Here is a 21,259-nt window from a genome sequence, read left to right as displayed (position 1 = left end):
TTAGTAGTTGGACTTATTGCGCACGTTACTGAGATGGTTGTTCCAGTTTAGATGATTTAGGTCAGGTGTATCAAACTCATTCCACGGAGGGCTTACTGTCTGTTGGTTTTAGATTTTTTCTTTCAATTAAGACCTAGACATCCAGTTGAGGAGGGATTCTATGAAGAACCCTAAATAGACCTCTCTGAAAAGGGTTCCCCTATTGGGAAAAACCGAAGAACCCTATGTGGTTCTATTTAGCATCTTTCTTTTCTAAGAGTGTAGCCAGCCTATTTGTTGGTAAATGTAATATCATGCAAGAAAATGGACAGTGTTGCTTGAATTGCAAAAAGAGGGAGAATAAGTTTAAGAACCCATTGAGCTATACCTTACTTCCAGATAGGTTGAAAATGTCGGCAAAGTTCTCTAACAGTTTGGATCTCAAACACAACTCACCGTTGCTTGAGATCATTGCATTGACCATCTGAGATTCAATGCCATCGGGTTTGCGGTGAAACATCGAGAGCGCAGGCGCACCAGGACAAGCTCGTAGCCTGCGGAGCTGCTATAGCTCTGTGATAAAGCATCTACATCAAACCAGCCTCGGTGCACTGTTACCATGAGCTTCTTCATCCCACAGACTCTTACTTATCTAGACTATTTCACTTTTGCGACCAGCTTTCATAAAGCTTGAAGCCCCGAACGACACCTCCTGACCACAGAATGCATGGGGGAAAAAGAGGTTTGGTGGCACCTCAGAACACTTTTTTGGAGAACATTGTCCGGCGCTCAAGTGGTAAGAGTTCCCTCTGTCAGTAGCATTAAATGGTTGGTTCAAATGCATGTAGAAACAAGTGTAGACTAGCCTACAATTACCAAATCTGTTGGATTTCGCTAAGGATGTCAAACGCAATTTTATGAATGAAATGATGCTGGGCATTCATTTAATACATTTCAGGGCAATTAGGCATAATTATTATTATTTGTCAGCGAATAAGCAGATGCAATAGCCTGTGGTTGCGAACCTGATACTGTCTTTTTTTGTAGATAAGCAAGGTCTGTGAATAGCAGAGCCACTGTTGTTTATTGAAAAACTCCAAGACACCCTCTGTTGGCAGTTTATAGATGGGCCTATACAGAAAACGATCATGTGCCACTTAATAATAACTTACTGCGCTTTATGCGATGCATACAATTTATTGATGTAGCCTATAGGCTATAAGTGCCAAGTTTATGCGTAGGAATTGTTTTATTTGTTTATCAGATTATATATATTTTTTAACAAGGCTGTGCATAGCGTAAGGTTTTCTCAGGGACCTTCGCATTACGCTTTGAATGTTTTGGGATAGCCTGATTGACATTAAAATGTGTGCTCCCGGATATGATTATCGCCAGAATCAGGTTGTGTCCTAAAAAGCCTTCCATTAACGTGTTGTCCATATAATTTCCATGACTGTAAATGGGGCAAATATTCAGAGAAGACATCATTTATGCTGTTATTTATAACGAAGCACCAAAGTTTGTTGCTTTGATAATTAATGGTAGTGATTTAAAGGCTAATATGAGTTAATGAGGCTTACTTTAGTAAGCTACATTCATTATTATGAATGTAACATCAACAGCTTTTGGGATAGGCAGCAATATAACTTCACAGTAGCCTAGGCTAAAGCTATGTTTACTAGACTGACTATATGCAACTTTCATTTGAAAAAAATATGCACATTGCATGCGACAATATGCACAGTAAGGTGAGTTATTTCAATGCGTTTTAGTCATGATATAGCCGGTTGGTTTGTGATGGGAAATTATTATTACTACCAGCCTATCCTAATGTTTCAGCGCCAGGCTACATACCACCTGAGAAGTGAATGAGTCAATTGAAGAGGCGCTACACTACATGACCAAAAGTATGTGGACACCTGCTCATCGAACATCTCATTCCAAAGTCATTGCTGCAGGGACTTGCTTCCATTCAGCCACAAGAGAATTAGTGAGGTTGGGCGATTCATCCCAAAAGGTATTCCGGTCAGGGCTCTGTGCAGGCCAGTCAAGTTCTTCCACACTGATCTCGACAAACCATTTCTGTATGGACCTCGCTTTGTGCACAGGGGCATTGTCATGCTTAAACAGAAAAGAGCCTTCCCTAAACTGTTGCCACAAAGTTGTAAGCACATAATCGTCTAGATTGTCATTGTATGCTGTAGCATTACGATGTCCCTTTACAGGAACTAAGGGGCCTAGCCTGAACCATGAAAAACAGCCCCGGACCATTATTCCGCCTCCACCAAACTTTAGTTGGTACTATGCATTGGTGCAGGTAGCATTCTCCTGGCATCCGCCAAACCCAGATTCGTCCATTGGACTGCCAGATGGTGAAGCATGATTCATCACTCTGGAGAACGCATTTCCACTGCTCCAGAGTCCAAAGGTGGCGAGCTTTACAATACTCCAGCCGACACTTGGCATTGCGCATGGGGATCATAGGCTTGTGTGCAGCTGCTCTGCCATGGAAAACCATTTCATGAAGCTCCCGACGAACAGTTATTTTGCTGACGTTGCTTCCATGCACAGTAAGGTCTCAGTTTGGAAATCGGTAGGGAGTGTTGCAACCGAGGACAGACAATTTTTACGCATTATGCACTTTAGCACTAAGTGGTCCGGTTCTGTGAGCTTGTGTTCCCAACCACTTCTGGGCTGAGCTGTTGTTGCTCCTAGACGTTTCCACTTCACAATAACAGCACTTACCATTGACTGAGGCAGCTCTTGCAGGGCAGAAATTTGACGAACTGACTTGTTGGAAAGGTGGCATCCTGTGACAGTGCCACGTTGAAAGTCCATTCTACTGCCAATGTTTGTCTATGGAGATTGCATGGCTGCATGCTCTATTTTATACACCTGTCAGCAACGGTGGGACTGAACAGCCGTATCCACTAATTTGAAAGGGTGTCGACATACTTTTGTATATATAGTGTATTCGTAACTAGGCTACACTCAGAGAAAAAGGCAATTGAGAGGTTCTTTGTCAGGGGTGAGGGTTATATGTTGAACCATTTTCACCAAAAGGTCATTTGCATATCAGGAATGGTTATTTTTTAGCCTGCTGCTGTGATGGTTGTGAAGAACCTTTTATGCCATGAAATGCTACACTGTTAAAAAGTTCCAGTAATTTTACGCTACACTACAGGCTGCAGTGAAAGTACAGTAAAGAACAACAAGTTACTGTATTCTTACAGCGGAAATAAGGTGTTATTGCTGTAAAAAGGCAGTATGCTGCTGAATGCTGATTACTTGGGACTATACTGTACCTCACTTGGGATTAGAACTCACAAACTCTTGGTTGCTAATGACCTGAATTTCCTGCTACACCACCAGGTCTGTGGCCACAGATTTATGTCTCGTTCAAAACAACTAGGAACTCGGAACTGGGAACTTGGAAATCTGACTTCCGACTTTGGTGCATTCAAAACAACTGGGAACAAGCTCTGATTTGAACGGTCATCCAACTTGGAATTCCATTTCGGGAACTCGGGCCTCTTTCTAGAGCTACGACTTTCCGACTTGAAGATCAATGACGTCATGACTTGACCTCGTATTTTTCAGAGGTCCCAGTTGTGAACGCAGCATTATTGCCAAGTAGTGCTGTCACGATACCAGAATTTTGACTTCGATACTTATACCAGTGGTGTGTTCAGTTAGCTTCAACATTTGCTAAGTTTCCAAACAGTTTGTACTGAACGCCAAGTTTCCCCAAAACGTTCTTGAAAAGACTTTGAGGTACGTTTGCTCCCATTTGGTGGGAATGGCGAGGTGTGGCTTAAAGCAAGAAGTTTAAAGGGCCAGTCATTCAGTACAGCACCATTGCATTCTATTAAACGTTCCAAAACGTAAAAATGAACTGAATGCAGTACTAGTTTAGTATTACGATACTTGATACCATCACAATACTCAATACTAAATGATACCAAAACAATATCACAGCAAAAAATAGGGCATATTAGCCAAAGTCACAGAATGGCACTTGATCCAGACAGAGAAACTAAGCTACTGCTCTGTTCAATAGTTGGGCATTTTTGAGTGAAATGATTTCATTTTAAATGTTTTGCGTCAAAAACGCTCTGCGGCAGCCATGTACAGTATGCATTTATGAATAAATTATACAATCATACAGTCAATTTAACTTTGTTTTTACCAATCTAACTACATAACAACATGGCAATCATTTATTTGCATGGTAAATCTCTGTAGCCTAGGCCTATTCACAGTACAGGTGAATGTGTTTTTCAATAGGAGTGCATTGAGTTATTGAGCTTGTTTTGGTTGATTTCGTGGGGCTACAGTTCAAAAACTGTTTCCCATTTGCATAGAAGTAGCTTATTTTATAAAAGTGTGCGCTGTCTCTTTAAGAGGGGGTGGCCCATCAGAGCTCTATTCACACACACAGTCAGTTTGCTGAGGCAATAGATCATATTTAAAAGACATGAGAGAGACAGATTAAATGAAAGAAAAATGTTTTGGTGGCAATCAGCTTTGAAATCACAATTTTTTCTGTTATGGTTTGCATATAATCTCAAACAAAGTACTAGGGTAGTGAATTGATGTTAGTTTCAAAAGCTAGCAAAGAAAGTTAGCCTACAAAGCTGAAAGCTACCGGCATCTTCTTGCATTGTAAAGTGTCCTAGTCTGTGGGAACATTGTTTTGCGAACAGTAATTCAGTTTCAACATTTCTACATGCCGTGTCGCATTATTCAATTGTGCAAACAACTTTGCAGCGAGAGTGGGGAGCTAGTATGCAGCCCAGACTCCCGGTGCAGGCTAATAGGTGGTGGGCCTATGCCAAAAACAGTGAAGTGTATTGATCTATATCGAGGGAGGAGGATTTTTTTTTTGTATATGACAAATAAATATTCTTATGATTACTGTAAAATGTATTGGCACCTTAAATTCTTGCACATTTTCTCAGAAAGTCTATTTATACACTGTCTGTTCAGGCAAACTGCTGAACTTGGAACCAATCCGAAATCCCACATATACCCCTCATGATGAAGGCAGCCAATGGGCCGGCTTCTATCGAAAACGTAAACACAGCCTCACTTGAAATCGTGATCTGCTGTCAGTGTGTTAAGAGGAACTAACGCTAGCTCCCAAAGACTGAAAGAAGATAAATATCTGTTTTCGAGTGCACTTGAAGTATGCAGCATGCAATAGGAATGGTTTTGATTATATGAAGAGGTAACTCCGTTGACCATTTATCCAATTTATTGAAAGTTAGCCAATGTTACCATTGACTAGCCTAGCCAGCAAATACTGTGAACGTCAATGTGTCTGCTCAGGTAGCTAGTGCTTCATTAGCTATCTCTCTGTCAGTGAATTAAATTTTGAATCATGTTTGTCATGAATGTTTCATCTCAAGTAACTAGCTGCAGGCTTAAATAAACATTAAATCATACAATTTGCATAGAAATCTAAATATAAACATGTAGATAGAATATATATATATGCGACAGCTGCATATGCATATTAGCTAGCAATACATAATCCCCACCCATACACATATAGCATACCTTGAAATAAAATCTTCTCTAAAATAGTTGTAAAATGCGCTATGCAATAAAATAACCAGAGTTTGATATCTAAACCAGATGAGTTCTTAAATAGCAGCTGCCCAATACCATGGTGGGCCTGCATATCATTGGATGCAGTGGAATATAAGGTATGGAGAATAATAGAGCCTGTAGGATTATAGAAAAAGCAGTAGGGAAATTAATGTTTGAGTTACAAATACTAAATGTTCTGTGAATGTGAGTATATTTAGGTGGTTTAAATTATTAACATTCCTACTAACTTTCTTAAAGATGCCGATATCAAAATCTTGCCAATCCCTTCATTTTTCTAATAGCTATGACATGTTTTCCATAATGTATGTTTCATGCATATACATTCGAACAAAGAACACCATCATAAATAGTGTTTCACCATTTATTGAGTAGGGAGTACTCAATGACAGTTGCACAGTCTCCATCAGAGACTGTACAACATCAACATTGTCAATCATAATGATGATTAAACAAAACAGCATTTCTAAAATAAAATAATGTTTAAATGGGTAGAATTTCCATCTCCCTCAACTAACCCCATCCCAATATCCAATTATTACATGAAATAAAGTGTTGCTCCCAGTCCTTCCTTTCTTTCGTTCAAGGTCTTTCCCATTCATCCCAATCGAAAGCTCCACCAACTATCTTTGCATGCTCACATCCTGATTTCCTTGTCCCAATTTTTCCTCTCCGCTGTAACAATTCCAGTGGTGGAAACAAGAGTCAGGTGCAGAGAGCAGGAATCTCTTTCAAAAAGTGGAATTTTATTTCCTTGACGTAATCACCTACAAACCGGTGACGCCACACTAAACACTGGGCGCGTAAAGAGAAATGTCCAAAGTCAATTGAATAACAAAATCCACAAAATCCACACCACAAACACGAAACAGAAAAACAAGCCCGCACAAAAGGGAGCGGGCAAACTGGGTTTAAATAACCCCTAATCTAAACACACAACAGGTGAAACAAATTAGACAAACTAAAAGGAAAACAGAAAAGGGGATCGGTGGCAGCTAGTAGACCGGAGACGACGACCGCCGAGCGCCGCCCGAACGGGAAGAGGCACCATCCTCGGCGGGACTCGTAACATCCGCCAAATTTATATGTCGCACTTCAACATGAATGAACACACATACTCACTCACCACCCTCCTCAGGCAGTATTTGAAGTATCTAAATATAGTGTAACCAATCAATGTATATCAGATGCCATGGAAGGCACAATCTTACAATGTTGCAGTCCAGAAATGAGAGCTTTACCATCTGCCAAACGCCTGGGCTTCTGATGGAGACTGTACAACTGTCATCAACGCATGCTTCAGTATTCCTCCTCCTCTCTAGGAGCATTTGTGTGCCCAGGCCCCATAGGAGACAAGTGCTTTAGCAGAATGCAATCTAAAGCTTGTATGGTCCAGAGACGAACTCGACCATCTATGGCAAAAGCCTGGGCTCCTGACGGTGACAATAGAATTGTCACCACTGCATAGTAAAATAATCTGTCACCTGTCGAATTCTAGATTGAATTTAGTCTTTGAGATGCTCAAACAAGCATATGTATTGGTAGGTGGTGTTCTTCAACACTAAAATGCACTAGACAAAACCCACAAAGACAACAGGCAAATGCATATGTGGTCTCAATGTCTAATTAGTGACAGCAGGGCTAGTTCAAACTGCAGGATTTGGTGAATAGCTCATTAGGAGACAAAAGTGAGAGGCAAGAATGAGTAAAGATGGTCAAACAAGCACGTGTATCTGTAGTGGGTGTTCTTCAACACTAAAATGCACTAGACTGTAAGACAAAATCACCAAAGAAAAGACAACAGGCAAATGTGGTCCCAGTGTCTAAATAGTGATGGCAGGGCTATTTCAAACTGCAGTAGGTGAGTGAATCAGCCCATGCTTGGTGAATATCACTTGGTTGATCTCTGGGAGCGGGACACAGGAGACCTGAATAGATCATGTGAGACAAAAGTGAGAGACAAGAATGAATACAATAAATCATCACAGTAAAGGAATGTAGTTTGTGAGCTAGAAAATGAACATCCTGACAGTCTGAGGCAGGGTGCTCTGCATTCATCCTACTCCAACTATAGACAGGAATAATGTGGAATTTCTTATTTGTCAGTATGAATTAATCTAGTGGGTCCTGCCTTGTCTTTACACTGTGTATTAGCTTTACACTACCTGTCCTATAGATGTGTGTAGTCTTAAATTATTACTTGGAATAAACTGATAACTAAAAAACGTATTGTCCCGGAATGACATGCTAGCTTGCGTGTGATAAAATTCTCTGCTCCTGCTACATAGCAACAAATCTACTTGTTGTAACTAGCTGGCTAACTAGAAAGCTAGCTACATTACTAAGGTTGCTGCGTTCTAAGGTGGGAGTCATTTTACAGCTCGCTTTGAGGGTATCATGTTTCTATAACTAAAAAGTTAGATTACAAAACCCCAAAATTACTTTACCTGATAGAAGTTTGTCGGATGGAGATCTCTCTCGAGCTGTCACCAGCTGTCTACTACCTTAAGTACTCGGCGGCATTTGCCTGTCCAGCTGGCGAATATAGAAGTAAGTATTTAGAAAATGTTTTGAAGAATTGACAACAAATGGAAATGTGTTCAGAATAAATAAATACACACAATATGGAAAAACCATCTCCTCCCTCGAGAGATAGCGATCATCTCGAAAACTAAAGCAGATGGCTTGCTATTACCCACTGGCTATAAGTGGAGCAGGCACGGTCCTCTCGCTCGAATTATAAGGGGGACATTGTCTGTGCTGATAGACAGACTTGATCCGTGAGACACATTTGACAGAAGTAACGAAAGCAAACAAAATTCTACTACTGAAACATTTTGAATGGTCTAGTATTGAAAAAGTACAGATGTTTTGGTATACCATGCAACACTATAGCCAAGAATACAGTTGAAGTCAGAAGTCTACTTACACTTAGGTTTGAGTCATTAAAACTCATTTTTCAACCACTCCACAAATTTCTTGTTAACAAACTATAGTTTTGGCAAGTCGGGTAGAACATCTACTTTGTGCATGACACACTTATAATTCACTGTATCACAATTCCAGTGGGTCAGAAGTTTACATACACGAAGTTGACTGTGCCTTTAAACAGCTTGGAAAATTCCAGAAAATTATGTCATGGCGTTAGAAGCTTCTGATAAGCTAATTGACATCATTTGAGTCAATTGGAGGTGTACCTGTGGATGTATTTCAAGGCCTACCTTCAAACTCAGTGCCTCTTTGCTTGACATCATGGGAAAATCAAAAGAAATCATCCAAGATCTCAGAAAAAAAATTGTAGACCTCCACAAGTCTGGTTCATCCTTGGGAGCAATTTCCAAACGCCTGAAGGTACCACGTTCATCTGTATAAACAATGGTACGCAAGTATAAACACCATGGGACTATGCAGCCGTCATACCGCTCAGGAAGGAGATGCGTTCTGTCTCCTAGAGATGACTGTACTTTTGTGCAAAAAGTGCAAATCAATCCCAGAACAACAGCAAAGGACCTTGTGAAGATGCTGGAGGAAACAGGTACAAAAGTATCTATATCCACAGTAAAAACGAGTCCTACATCGACATAACCTGAAAGGCCGCTCAGCAAGGAAGAAGCCACTGCTCCAAAACCGCCATTAAAAAAGCCAGACTCCGGTTTGCAACTGCACATGGGGACAAATATTGTACTTTTTGGAGAAATGTCCTCTGGTCTGATGAAACAAAAATATAACTGTTTGGCCATAATGACCATTGTTATGTTTGGAGGAAAAAGAGGGAGGCTTGCAAGTCGAAGAACACCGTCTCAACCGTGAAGCGCGGTGGTGGCAGCATCATGTTGTGGGGGTGCTCTGCAGCAGGAGGGACTGGTGCACTTCACAAAATAGATCATCACGAGGAAGGAAAATGATGTGGATATATTAAAGCAACATCTCAAGACATCAGTCAGGAAGTTAAAACTTGGTTGCAAATGGGTCTTACAAATGGACAATGTTCCCAAGCATACTTCCAAAGTTGTGGCAAATGGCTTAAGGACAACAAAGTCAAGGTATTGGAGTGGCCATCACAAAGCCCTGACCTCAATCCCATAGACAATTTGTGGGTAGAACTGAAAAAGCGAGTGCGGGCAAGGAGACCTACAAACCTGACTCAGTTACACCAGCTCTGTCTGGAGGAATGGGCCAAAATTCACCCAACTTATTGTGGGAAGCTTGTGGAAGACTACCCAAAATGTTTCACACAAGTTAAACAATTTAAAGGCAATGCTAACAAATACTAATTGAGTGTATGTAAACTTCTGACCTACTGGGAATGTGATGAAAGAAATAAAAGCTGAAATAAATCATTCTCTCTACTATAATTCTGACTTTTCACATTCTTAAAATAAAGTGGTGATCCTAACTGACCTAAGACAGGGAATGTTTACTTGGATTAAATATCAGGAATTGTGAAAAACTGAGTTTAAATGTATTTGGCTAAGGTGTATGTGAACTTCCGACTTCAACTGTACATTTCTGCACTTTGCTTACGGTTGCAGTAAGAATAAAGTACATGTTTAACAACTTGAATGTATTATTGCTGTAAAAGGACAGTATGCTGCTGTATTCTGATGACAGTATACTCTAAAATATGATATTTACCGTATTTTAACTGCAACTCAGTAAGTTAATGTAACTTTTTAGGAAAGCTAATACAGTAAAATAATGTAAAAGTATGCACTGTGAGCACACTTGGGACTCAATTGGGATTTGAACTCACAACCTTTTGGTTTTGAGCAACCTGAAATGTTCCTGCTATGCCTCAAACTGTGGGCATGACAAAGATTGGCCACAGATTTTGTCAATAATTGTCTGATTATTTGATGACACCAATGTAAAAAAAATAGCAGTGCTAAGGGACACTTGACGTGAAATGTGCATAAATGCTTTGGGGATATGAAGTGCATTAATGTTGTAAGATTACAATAACTGACTGGCTACTGAGTTGCATTTTAAAATACACAAAATATATATAATTTACAAGAATGTATTTTAATCAGAATACAGTAGCATGCTGTCATTTTACAACAACACCTTAATTAAACTGTCAAAAATATAGTTTAGCTGTAAAAAATACAATATACGTTTCAAACTGTGTTTTCACTGCAGCTCAGTAGAGGGTAACTTACTGTCAAATTACATGAAAAGTGCATTATCCTATAATCATAACTGTAATTGTAAGTGAGACATGCTGAGATAATTTACCAGACGGTCCAAAAAGTGCCCAAGTGCATTGTGATTAACAGTAAATATACATCAAAAGAATGACACAGTATGATTTTTTTTTTACACCATATTTAACAGCAATTGCCAGAAGTGTAGAGGGTTGTACCTAGCACCCAAAATGGTTTGACATGGACAAATGAAGAACCCTCTGAACAACCCTCTTCATGAGAGGGTACTAGGAAGCACCCTAAAGGGTTCGCTTACAGGGACGAGGGTTCCTCATGAAAGGGTTCTAAATGGAACTCAAAATGGTTCCATGGTTCCTCTATAGGGACAAATCAAAGGGTTCTACATTGCACTCAAAAGGATTCCCACAGTGGGACAAATGACAGATTCCTCTTATCTCTATCTTTTAACAATCTCTATCATACCCACAGACCAGATGGTGTAGCAGGAAATTCAGGCAGCATACTGTACCTCACAGTAATAACACCTTAATTCAGCCCAAAATACAGTAACTTGTATATTTACCATTTAATGCCACCATTAGCCAGGATTTTTTTTTTTTACATTTAAATGAAAAAAGATTTTGTTCATAATGGAACTGTCCGCGGATGGTTACGCTATACAAAGAACCAATATTAAAGGTTATCCACAGCGCAAAGAGGGTTCCCCTACTGGGAAAAAATAAAAACAGCCCTTTTTTGGTACACTAGAACCTTTTTCTCTGAGAGTGTAGCCTACTCAAACAGTAACTATTCAAAAAATAATTGTTTAACACACACAAATTGAATTTGCCTCTAAAATCCGTTTTGTTACAATAAAAAATACACTGCTCAAAAAAATAAAGGGAACACTTAAACAACACAATGTAACGCCAAGTCAATCACACTTCTGTGAAATCAAACTGTCCACTTAGGAAGCAACACTGATTGACAATAAATTTCACATGCTGTTGTGCAAATGGAATAGACAACAGGTGGAAATTATAGGCAATTAGCAAGACACCCCCAATAAAGGAGTGGTTCTGCAGGTGGTGACCACAGACCACTTCTCAGTTCCTATGCTTCCTGGCTGATGTTTTGGTCACTTTTGAATGCTGGCGGTGCTTTCACTCTAGTGGTAGCATGAGACGGAGTCTACAACCCACACAAGTGGCTCAGGTAGTGCAGCTGATCCAGGATGGCACATCAATGCGAGCTGTGGCAAGAAGGTTTGCTGTGTCTGTCAGCGTAGTGTCCAGAGCATGGAGGCGCTACCAGGAGACAGGCCAGTACATCAGGAGACGTGGAGGAGGCCGTAGGAGGGCAACAACCCAGCAGCAGGACCGCTACCTCCGCCTTTGTGCAAAGAGGAGCACTGCCAGAGCCCTGCAAAATGACCTCCAGCAGGCCACAAATGTGCATGTGTCAGCATATGGTCTCACAAGGGCTCTGGGGATCTCATCTCGGTACCTAGTGGCAGTCAGGCTACCTCTGGCGAGCACATGGAGGGCTGTGCGGCCCCCCAAAGAAATGCCACCCCACATCATGACTGACCCACCGCCAAACCGGTCATGCAGGAGGATGTTGCAGGCAGCAGAACGTTCTCCACGGCGTCTCCAGACTGTCACGTCTGTCACATGTGCTCAGTGTGAACCTGCTTTCATCTGTGAAGAGCACAGGGCGCCAGTGGCGAATTTGCCAATCTTGGTGTTCTCTGGCAAATGCCAAACGTCCTGCACGGTGTTGGGCTGTAAGCACAACCCCCACCTGTGGACGTTGGGCCCTCATACCACCCTCATGGAGTCTGTTTCTGACCGTTTGAGCAGACACATGCACATTTGTGGCCTTCTGGAGGCTCTGGCAGTGCTCCTCCTGCTTCTCCTTGCACAAAGGCGGAGGTAGCGGTCCTGCTGCTGGGTTGTTGCCCTCCTACGGCCTCCTCCACGTCTCCTGATGTACTGGCCTGTCTCCTGGTAGCGCCTCCATGCTCTGGACACTACGCTGACAGACACAGCAAACCTTCTTGCCACAGCTCACATTGATGTATCATCCTGGATGAGCTGCACTACCTGAGCCACTTGTGTGGGTTGTAGACTCCGTCTCATGCTATCACTAGAGTGAAAGCACCGCCAGCATTCAAAAGTGACCAAAACATCAAATATACACACACACACAAATGTGATAGATACATTAATATAAATACAACAATATGTTCAGGTATTGGTATACTTCTCTCTAAAAAGACTAAACGTATAGGATAGGAACTGAGAAGTGGTCTGTGGTCACCACCTGCAGAATCACTCCTTTATTGGGGGTGTCTTGCTAATTGCCTATAATTTCCACCTTTTGTCTATTCCATTTGCACAACAGCATGTGAAATTTATTGTCAATCAGTGTTGCTTCCTAAGTGGACAGTTTGATTTCACAGAAGTGTGATTGACTTGGAGTTACATTGTGTTGTTTAAGTGTTCCCTTTATTTTTTGAGCAGTGTATATATAAACACTAAACAGCAGCTGTACGGGCTATTTATGTCAGTCTTACTACTTACACATTTAAATGACAGCCAGCCTATCTGTATCCACCAGGGAATAGCTTCACATACCCTCCTTCAATAGTAAAGCTAGGCATACATTAGACAACAACAAAATCTTGACATCTTGGCAGGACTCACATTATGCGAAATGTCTGCATAATGTTGTCATCCTGAAGTCTGCGACTGGTGTGCTCACGTTACACGAGTTTGCTCACATTTCAACCTGGCTCTAGACCCCTCCCTTTCCTGCTGAGTCGTGGCACCAGTGGCTTTAAGAAGTGTCATCATTACCCCTCACTACACAACATACTACCGAAAATGTATGTCATGTTAGAAAAATTATCGGGACCTAAGATGCCCATAATTACACATCTCTCACCTGCTCATATTACGCAACCTACGACTACACAATTTACCTGCGATCTCAGAAATTTACCGTGGATCGCAAATCCTTGCAAAATCTCAGTTTAAAATCGTGTAATGTATGGCCATCTTAACACGTTATTGGGTGTTCATTTGTCTCTCTCCCTTGCTCTCTCTTGCTCTCAACTACTGTCTTGGCTACAATTACTGTTGCCTCTTAAGTGGCTTTTTAAATGAATTATTGTTTAAAGTTGGTATAATATTTAAAATGACATATCATTGATCAGCCATGGTAACTTTTAAAATGTTGTGGAATGTAAAAAAAAGAAAAAAGAAAATCACCACTGATGGGCCAATCCCGGTAGGCTTAAGCACATCCCCAAAAACAATGATAAAAAATAAACAATGAATAGTAATACCTATTTTAATTCACCCATTACTGTCTCACATAAAATGGACAAGGAACCTCTTACAAAAATTGTAATCTGAATGAGGAGTTGATGTAAGACAGGACTGAATCACAACACACCCCTTTAGAGCTTAGCGTGAGCATGCGGTGCTTACATGCGTCTGAAAAAGATACAGGTGTAGCATTGTGTTTTTTTTGATGGACTCACTGCAGTTACTTTCAACCAGAGCAATGCCACTTTGGTTGTACTGTACTGTACATATTGATGGTCGTAAAATTGAGCATCTTGGTGCCCTTTCAATCCTCTCCCCAGTACATTTGGTTAAAAAAAATTGACAAGCTAGTTTCATGAACCCAGTCGATGGCCTCTCCATTCTATGTTGGTGTTCACGATTCAGGACTCCAGAGTGGGGTTGTGAATTGGCCTGTCTGTCCTTCAGTGCTCATCCTCATCACCTTTCAATGCACCGGTGGACACTTTTCCACTAGGACAGGTGACACATCCCCCTCTCTAAATGGCCCTCTGTTTGCCTGTTGTGGCAGAGTACGCCTCTGACCCCTACACTATAGTTGTGGCATAAACTACGATTCACCACCCAATCATGCACTCTCCTCAGTAAACAAACGCTCTTTGCCGATGGGACATTCATTGTACGATGCAGTTTGGTTAGGAAACTATGGAGGGAGGTCATCACGGTGATGGTCCTTCTGCTCTTTCCCCCAGTCACTGCAGTTCTCTGGATCATTGTAGTGACTTTTCCTCTTTTGCACCAATGATATTAAAATCAGGGAGTGGAGACCATCATACTCATCCTTTAAAGGTTTCACCATGGGTTTGTGACATTGCATTTTGTACAAGTAAGAGGCTGAGTATGAATGACTTTAACTGAACTCTGTGGGTGGCACATGTAGGCTGCCAATCAGTGTCTACAGTGCCTTCAGAAAGTATTCATACACCTTGACTTGTTCCATGTTTTGCTGTGTTACAGCCTGAATAAAAAATAGATTAAATAGATGTATTTTCTCACTCATCTAATCACAATACCCCATAATGACAAAGTGAAAACATGTTTTAAGAAATGTGTTCACATATATAGAAAATTTAAATACAGAAATATCTAGTTTACATAACTATTCACACCCCTGAGAAAATACTTTGTAGAAGCACCTTTGGCAGCGATTACAGCTGTGAGTCTTTCTGGGTAAGTCTCTAAGAGCCTTTCATACCTGGATTGTGCAACATTTTTCAAAATTCTTCAAGCTCTGTCAAATTGTTTGTTGATCATTGCTAGACAACCATTTTCAGATCTAGCCATAGATTTTCAAGTTGATTTAAGTCAAAACTGTAACTGGCCCACTCAGGAACATTCACTGTCTTCTTGGTATGCAACTCCAGTGAAGATTTGGCCTTGTGTTTTAGGCTATTGTCATGCTGAAAGGTGAATTAATCTCCCAGTGTCTGGTGGAAAGCAAACTGAACCAGGTTTTCCTCTAGGATTTTGACTGTGGCTAGCTCCATGCCGTTTATTTTTTACCCTGAAAAACTCCCCAGTCCTTAACGATTGCAAGCATACCCATAACATGATGCAGCCACCACTATGCTTGAAAATATGGAGAGTATTGCTCATTAATGTGTTGTATTAGATTTGACCCAAACATAACACTTGGTATTCAGGACAAAAAGTTACTTGCTTTGCCACATTTTTTTTTAAGTATTACTTTAGTGCCATGTTGCAAACAGAATGCATGTTTTGAAGTATTTGTATTCTGTACAGGCTTCCTTCTTTTCACTCTGTCAATTAGGTAAGTATTGTGGAGTAACTGCAATTTTGTTGATCCATCCTCAGTTTTATTCTATCACAGCCATTAAACTCTGTAATTGTTTTAAAGTCACCATTGGCCTCATGGCGAAATCTTTGAGGGGTTTCCTTCCTCTCTGGCAACTGAGTTAGGAAGGGCGCCTGTATCTTTGTTGTGACTGGGTGTATTGATACACCATCCAAAGTGTAATTAATAACTTTTAATGTTGAGATGCGTCTATTACTTGAACTCTGTGGAGCATTTATTTGGGCTGCAGTTTCTGAGGCTGGTAACTCTAATGAACTTATTCTCTGCAGTAGAGGTAACTCTGGTTCTTCCATTCCTTTGGCGGTCCTCATGAGAGCCAGTTTCATCATAGCGCTTGATGGTTTTTGCGACTGCACTTGAAGAAACTTTCTTGAACTTTTCCATATTGACTGACCTTCATGTCTTAAAGTAATGATGGACTGTCGTTTCTGTTTGCTTATTTGAGCTGTTATTGCCATGATATGTCCTTGGCTATCTTCTGTATACCCCACCCCCTACCTTGTCACAACACAACTGATTGGCTCAAATGCATTAATAAGAAGGAAAGAAATTCCACAGATGAACTTTTAACATGATTCCATATGTGTTATTTCATCGTTTAGATATCTTCACTATATTCTACAATGTAGAAAATAGTAAAATTAAAGAAAAACCCTTTAATGAGTAGGTGTTCTAAAACCTTTGACCGGTAGTGTATATTAGTCAAGTCCTTCTTCAGGCTCGACTTCAAGAAACATAGGATATTACAGTTATTCAGTTCCCATTGATAGGATAGTCTCGAACGGAGCTTGTCCAGTTTGTTTTCTAGTGAATGTATGTTCGCCAAAAGAACAGAGGGTAGAGGCGGTTTATTTTCTCTGATGTAGTCTAGACAATGGACCCGCTCGTTTGCCTCTCTTGCGCAATCTATTCCAGTTTCGAGGCACGGGGATTAGGGCCTGGTCCGCAATGAGGAGTACATCCACAGCTGCTGACTTGTTGAAGTAGAAATCTTCATCCAAATTGAGGTTAGTGATTGCTATTCTGATGTCCAGAAACTGTTTTTGGTCATCGGAAATGACGGCGGAAATATTATGTAAATAAAAAGTTAAGATCAGTGTAAAAAATAACATAAAATAACAGAATTGTTCAGGAGTCTGTAAAATGGCAGCTATCCACTTCAGCGCCATCTTCACATTTGAATGTTGTTTATCCTAACCTAGTTTTGTAGGATTTGGTATAACCATGCTGTTGTAGCATGCATATACATGTGCTATAACAGCTTATTACATTTCTGCCTCAGCAAAAAACATTTGCCAACTTTCGCTTTCATCGACAGCGCTCTACAACTTAAAATCAGATTGAATCCTCTCCTAATTCTGTGCAACCAACCATCCAGGTTGTCCTCGCAACTGTATATTGACGGTATATTGCATAGTGATCTAAAGCCTGTAATTTCATGTTTCACTTTAGGGCACTCATCACGCAAATATAATTCAGCCATGCACCTCCACTACAGGTGTAAGCCATTTTTCTCAGATGAGACTAAATCTCTTAAGGGGGTAAAAAAAAATATATATATAGGAAAATAGAGGGGCAGCAACAGTTCTCTTTTTCATTGCATATATTAAATAACTTCAGTGCTGAAAAAGTACTGTTCACCCCCCTCAAATCCCAACCCCTTAGACCTGGGGACATTGACTGATGAGGTTTTGTATCTAGTGTAAGTGTCCCGTGTGGGGTCCAGTGTAGGCCTCTTGTTTTGCACAACTGGCCATCTCTCCCCATCCAGAAGAGAGCATCTCCTTTTTCACAGGGCTTACATAAGACTACTCGCTATAGCTAGGAGCCATACTCAGCATGCAGCATGGACTGGTGCATTACAATAAATAGAAGGGGTGTGCTGAAAAATAGGGGGCGAGGGCTAAAGGCTCTATTCAATCTGTGTCGCTGAAGCGTAACAAATTGCGTGATAGAAATCTGAAGGTAAATTCTGTTTGAGGCAACATATGCAGCGTTTACCGTGAACGCAGTTTCCGCCAACACGGGAATATTGTGCTTTAGCACTGAACTTCTGCGATACGGATTGAATAGAGCCCTAAATCAGTGAATTCAATCAGACAAAAAAAGAGACAGAGATGGAGATAGACTAGAAGAAAGGTGGAAAAATGACAAATGAGGGAAAGACAAGAGGAAAGAGGAATAGGAGGAATCAGGAAACTGGAAGATGGTACTGAGGAAACTGGGAGATATAGGTATTTATTAGACAGATCAAAAAAAACATTGGAGATAGAATAGAGATACAGAAGACAGTGTGGTAGAAGACAAAAAAGGTAAATCAGGTACTAAATTGTTTATGTTCTGGGAGGATGTCTCTTCATTTTAAGGTTGTTTTGTTTCACAAAGAGCTGACTCTTCCATTTGTTGTTTACCTAAACCATGCAGGCACGACAACCAAACTGTCTGCCGTGGTGGCACTTTGCCTTCCGCCTCATGAATATTACAGTTGCCTTTGAATATGTATCAGTAAATCAGCTCAGATAGTATACCCACTACATAGCCACATTAGGTAATTAAAATGTGCCCTGGAAGCATACTGGCACATACAGTACCAATCAAACGTTTGGACACACCTACTCATTCAAGGGTTTTTCTTTATTTTGTACTAAGTAATCATTAATGATTTGCATTATCTCAATTAGGCCTATCATTATGCCACTGCATGACAATGCACATGAATTATAACTTACACTTCTTATTGTCTTTGAAGCCAAAAACCGGATGTGTATTTTGGGGGAAATGCTCTAAATAGCAAGTTGTTATTTTCATAACAATACATGAAAACAAAATTGCACTAGCCTACTGGGTCAGTTAATGAAAATATCACAACCTATATTTTAATAGTAATGAAGCAGGCTTGAGAAGCGGTGGGTGCACGATCAATATCTACCTTCGTAGCATGGATGAAGCCTGAGCTGGAATGTGAAGCTAACTGCTTGCTAATTTCAGAAAAGCCTGAGTACATCTAGCATCGAGTCGTAGTTTAGGCCTGTGGTAGTGACTACAGGGCAAAACCATTTGAGCAAGTCTCAAATGGTTACGCAACCATTTGAGACTTGCTGCCAGTCCAATCTGTCCCCGAAATACATTCAATTGTTGGGAAACTATTACTACCACCACCACATCAGTTAAATTGGCACAGCACTCTCACTAACGGGTGCAACAAATGTAGCCTCTTACAAGGCACACCTCAAAATAATGTTAATGAGCCAGAAACAACAATACCATGCACCCACTAGTGGTCAAACATTTTTTGGCACTCCAAAAATACTGTACACCATTCAAAATACAGCAATTCTTTCCCCTCCCATATTTTTCCACAATGCACCATAATTGACAGTATGCTGCAATATGTTCCACAGTACTTTACTGTTGATAAATGTACCAATGCATTGTAGAAATCACAGTTTTCCATTACCGTGTAATATTCGTTATAATACATTTTTGAAAATCAAAAATAAATCAACTGGCAACTTCAGAAAGTTTCCAGGTGACAATTCCATAATGCTGTGCTGTGACAGTAATGTACTGTTAAACCAAAGTTTCTTTGGCATTTACGCTATAATTTACCATTTACCCCTACAATCACCCAGAGTGCATTGCCATATATGGCATTTTACTGTAAATAATGAATATGGTACTTTACTATTAGTTTTATTGTATAATACTGTAAAAACAACCAGATTTTTTTACAGTGTAGTTATCAGGTATGTTAGCGTATTTGACTAACATAAACGTATATTAGTTTCAATGAATCGGCAAAGTTAATGTAATAACTACCTACCTTGACAATCCAACTTCTATTGTGGCGATATCCCTCCCAATAAACTGTGCTGCCTTCAAAGTGAATGATTTGCTTCAAAACTAATTTCAAAAGTTGGAGCAGTTTTCTTGGAATGATTCCTGGAATTAATAAATAAACACATTCTTGCAAAACAATATGATGCATTGTGTATTTCTGGCACTGATATTGTTCCCATTGCATATTAACACTTTTGGATGACTGCTCATTTAGACCCTTGACAAATATGAACAATTATCTTTTTTAAATGTATTAATAGCTAAATGTATCCCATGAATTTATTCAAACACCATTAACTCATTATGATTATAGAACCCTTATTGTAAATTGTAACCTTATCTTTTTTTCTAAACAAACCACATCTCTAAATAGGTTGCGATGGTACAGTTTCCGATATCAATGGTGATATACTGTACAGGTCAAAAGCAGAAGCTTTCTCACTAGTTAGGTATTCAACATTCTCGCTAAGGTAAAAGCCAAATGTCTCTTGCACTGCAAAAATACATGTTTAGATAAGTGTATTCAACAAAACAGTGTTGACAGTATGAGACAAACACAAAACAGAATGTTCATTAAAAAAACATCTTGATGTTGAATGAATTGTATCTTTAACTTATCCCATCAACCCAGTTAACAGTTCAGATTAAATAGGGCCCTTATTCTGAGAACTGGATAACAGCCCAGCAGCTGCAGCCCTGCCTCCCACACGCACCGGGAAAACACGGTGCTACATCTTTCATCCAAAGCAATATGCCTCCTATTCATCACCCTCATGATAAGCTGTCGCCAGCACCACCATATCATAAGCCCACATATATGCTGAAGGAGTGTCTTTGTCACATAATAACGACAGAAGGACCCTGAAAACATTGCCGTGGTTAAGCCTTGTATGTGACGTCAATAAGCATTTTTTAGCACCTTAGGTTTGGGGCAAATCTAATTCAACACATTACTGAGTACCACTCTCCATATTTTCAAGCATAGTGGTGGCTGTATCATGTTATGGGTATGCTTGTAATCGTTTAGAACTGGGGAGTTTTTCAGAATAAAAAATATACGGAATGGAACTAGCCACAGCCACATTCCTAGAGGAAAATCTGGTTCCTTCTGCTTTCCACCAGACACTGGGAGATCAATTCACCTCTCAGCAGGACAATAATCAAAAACAAAAGGCCAAATCTATACTGGAGTTGCTTAACAAGAAGGCAGTGAATGTTTCGGCTTGGCCAAGATAGTTTTGACTTAAATCTGCTTGAAATTCTATGGTAAGACCTGAAAATGGTTGCTTAGCAATGATCAAAAACCATCTTGACAGAGCTTGAAGAATTTTGAAAAGAATAATGGGCAAATATTGTACAATCCAGGAGTGCAAAGCTCTTAGACTTGCCCAGAAAGACTCACAGCGGTAATCGCTGCCAAATGAGATATTTCAGTATTTAATTTTCAATAAATTTGCTTACATTTCTTAAACATGTTTTCACTTTGTCAT

The 21,259-nt window shown here is 40.2% G+C and overlaps 1 protein-coding gene across 1 annotated transcript in view; it reads left to right on the top strand.

Moving 5' to 3' along the window:
• The first annotated feature begins 244 nt into the window (after positions 1-244).
• The window catches only part of kcnh5a (potassium voltage-gated channel, subfamily H (eag-related), member 5a), a 133,187-nt gene continuing 112,172 nt past the window's right edge, over positions 245-21,259 (top strand). The window contains exon 1 of the mRNA XM_055872497.1: positions 245-775. Within this exon, the coding sequence (XP_055728472.1) occupies positions 703-775 (73 nt within the window). The 5' untranslated portion in view covers positions 245-702. The remainder of the gene's footprint in view (positions 776-21,259) is intronic.

Source organism: Salvelinus fontinalis, chromosome 20, assembly GCF_029448725.1.
Source record: "Salvelinus fontinalis isolate EN_2023a chromosome 20, ASM2944872v1, whole genome shotgun sequence".
In the NCBI taxonomy this organism is placed as follows: domain Eukaryota; kingdom Metazoa; phylum Chordata; class Actinopteri; order Salmoniformes; family Salmonidae; genus Salvelinus; species Salvelinus fontinalis.
The sequence above is the reverse complement of the archived record's forward strand: the minus strand, read 5'-3'. Positions and strand labels throughout refer to the sequence as shown.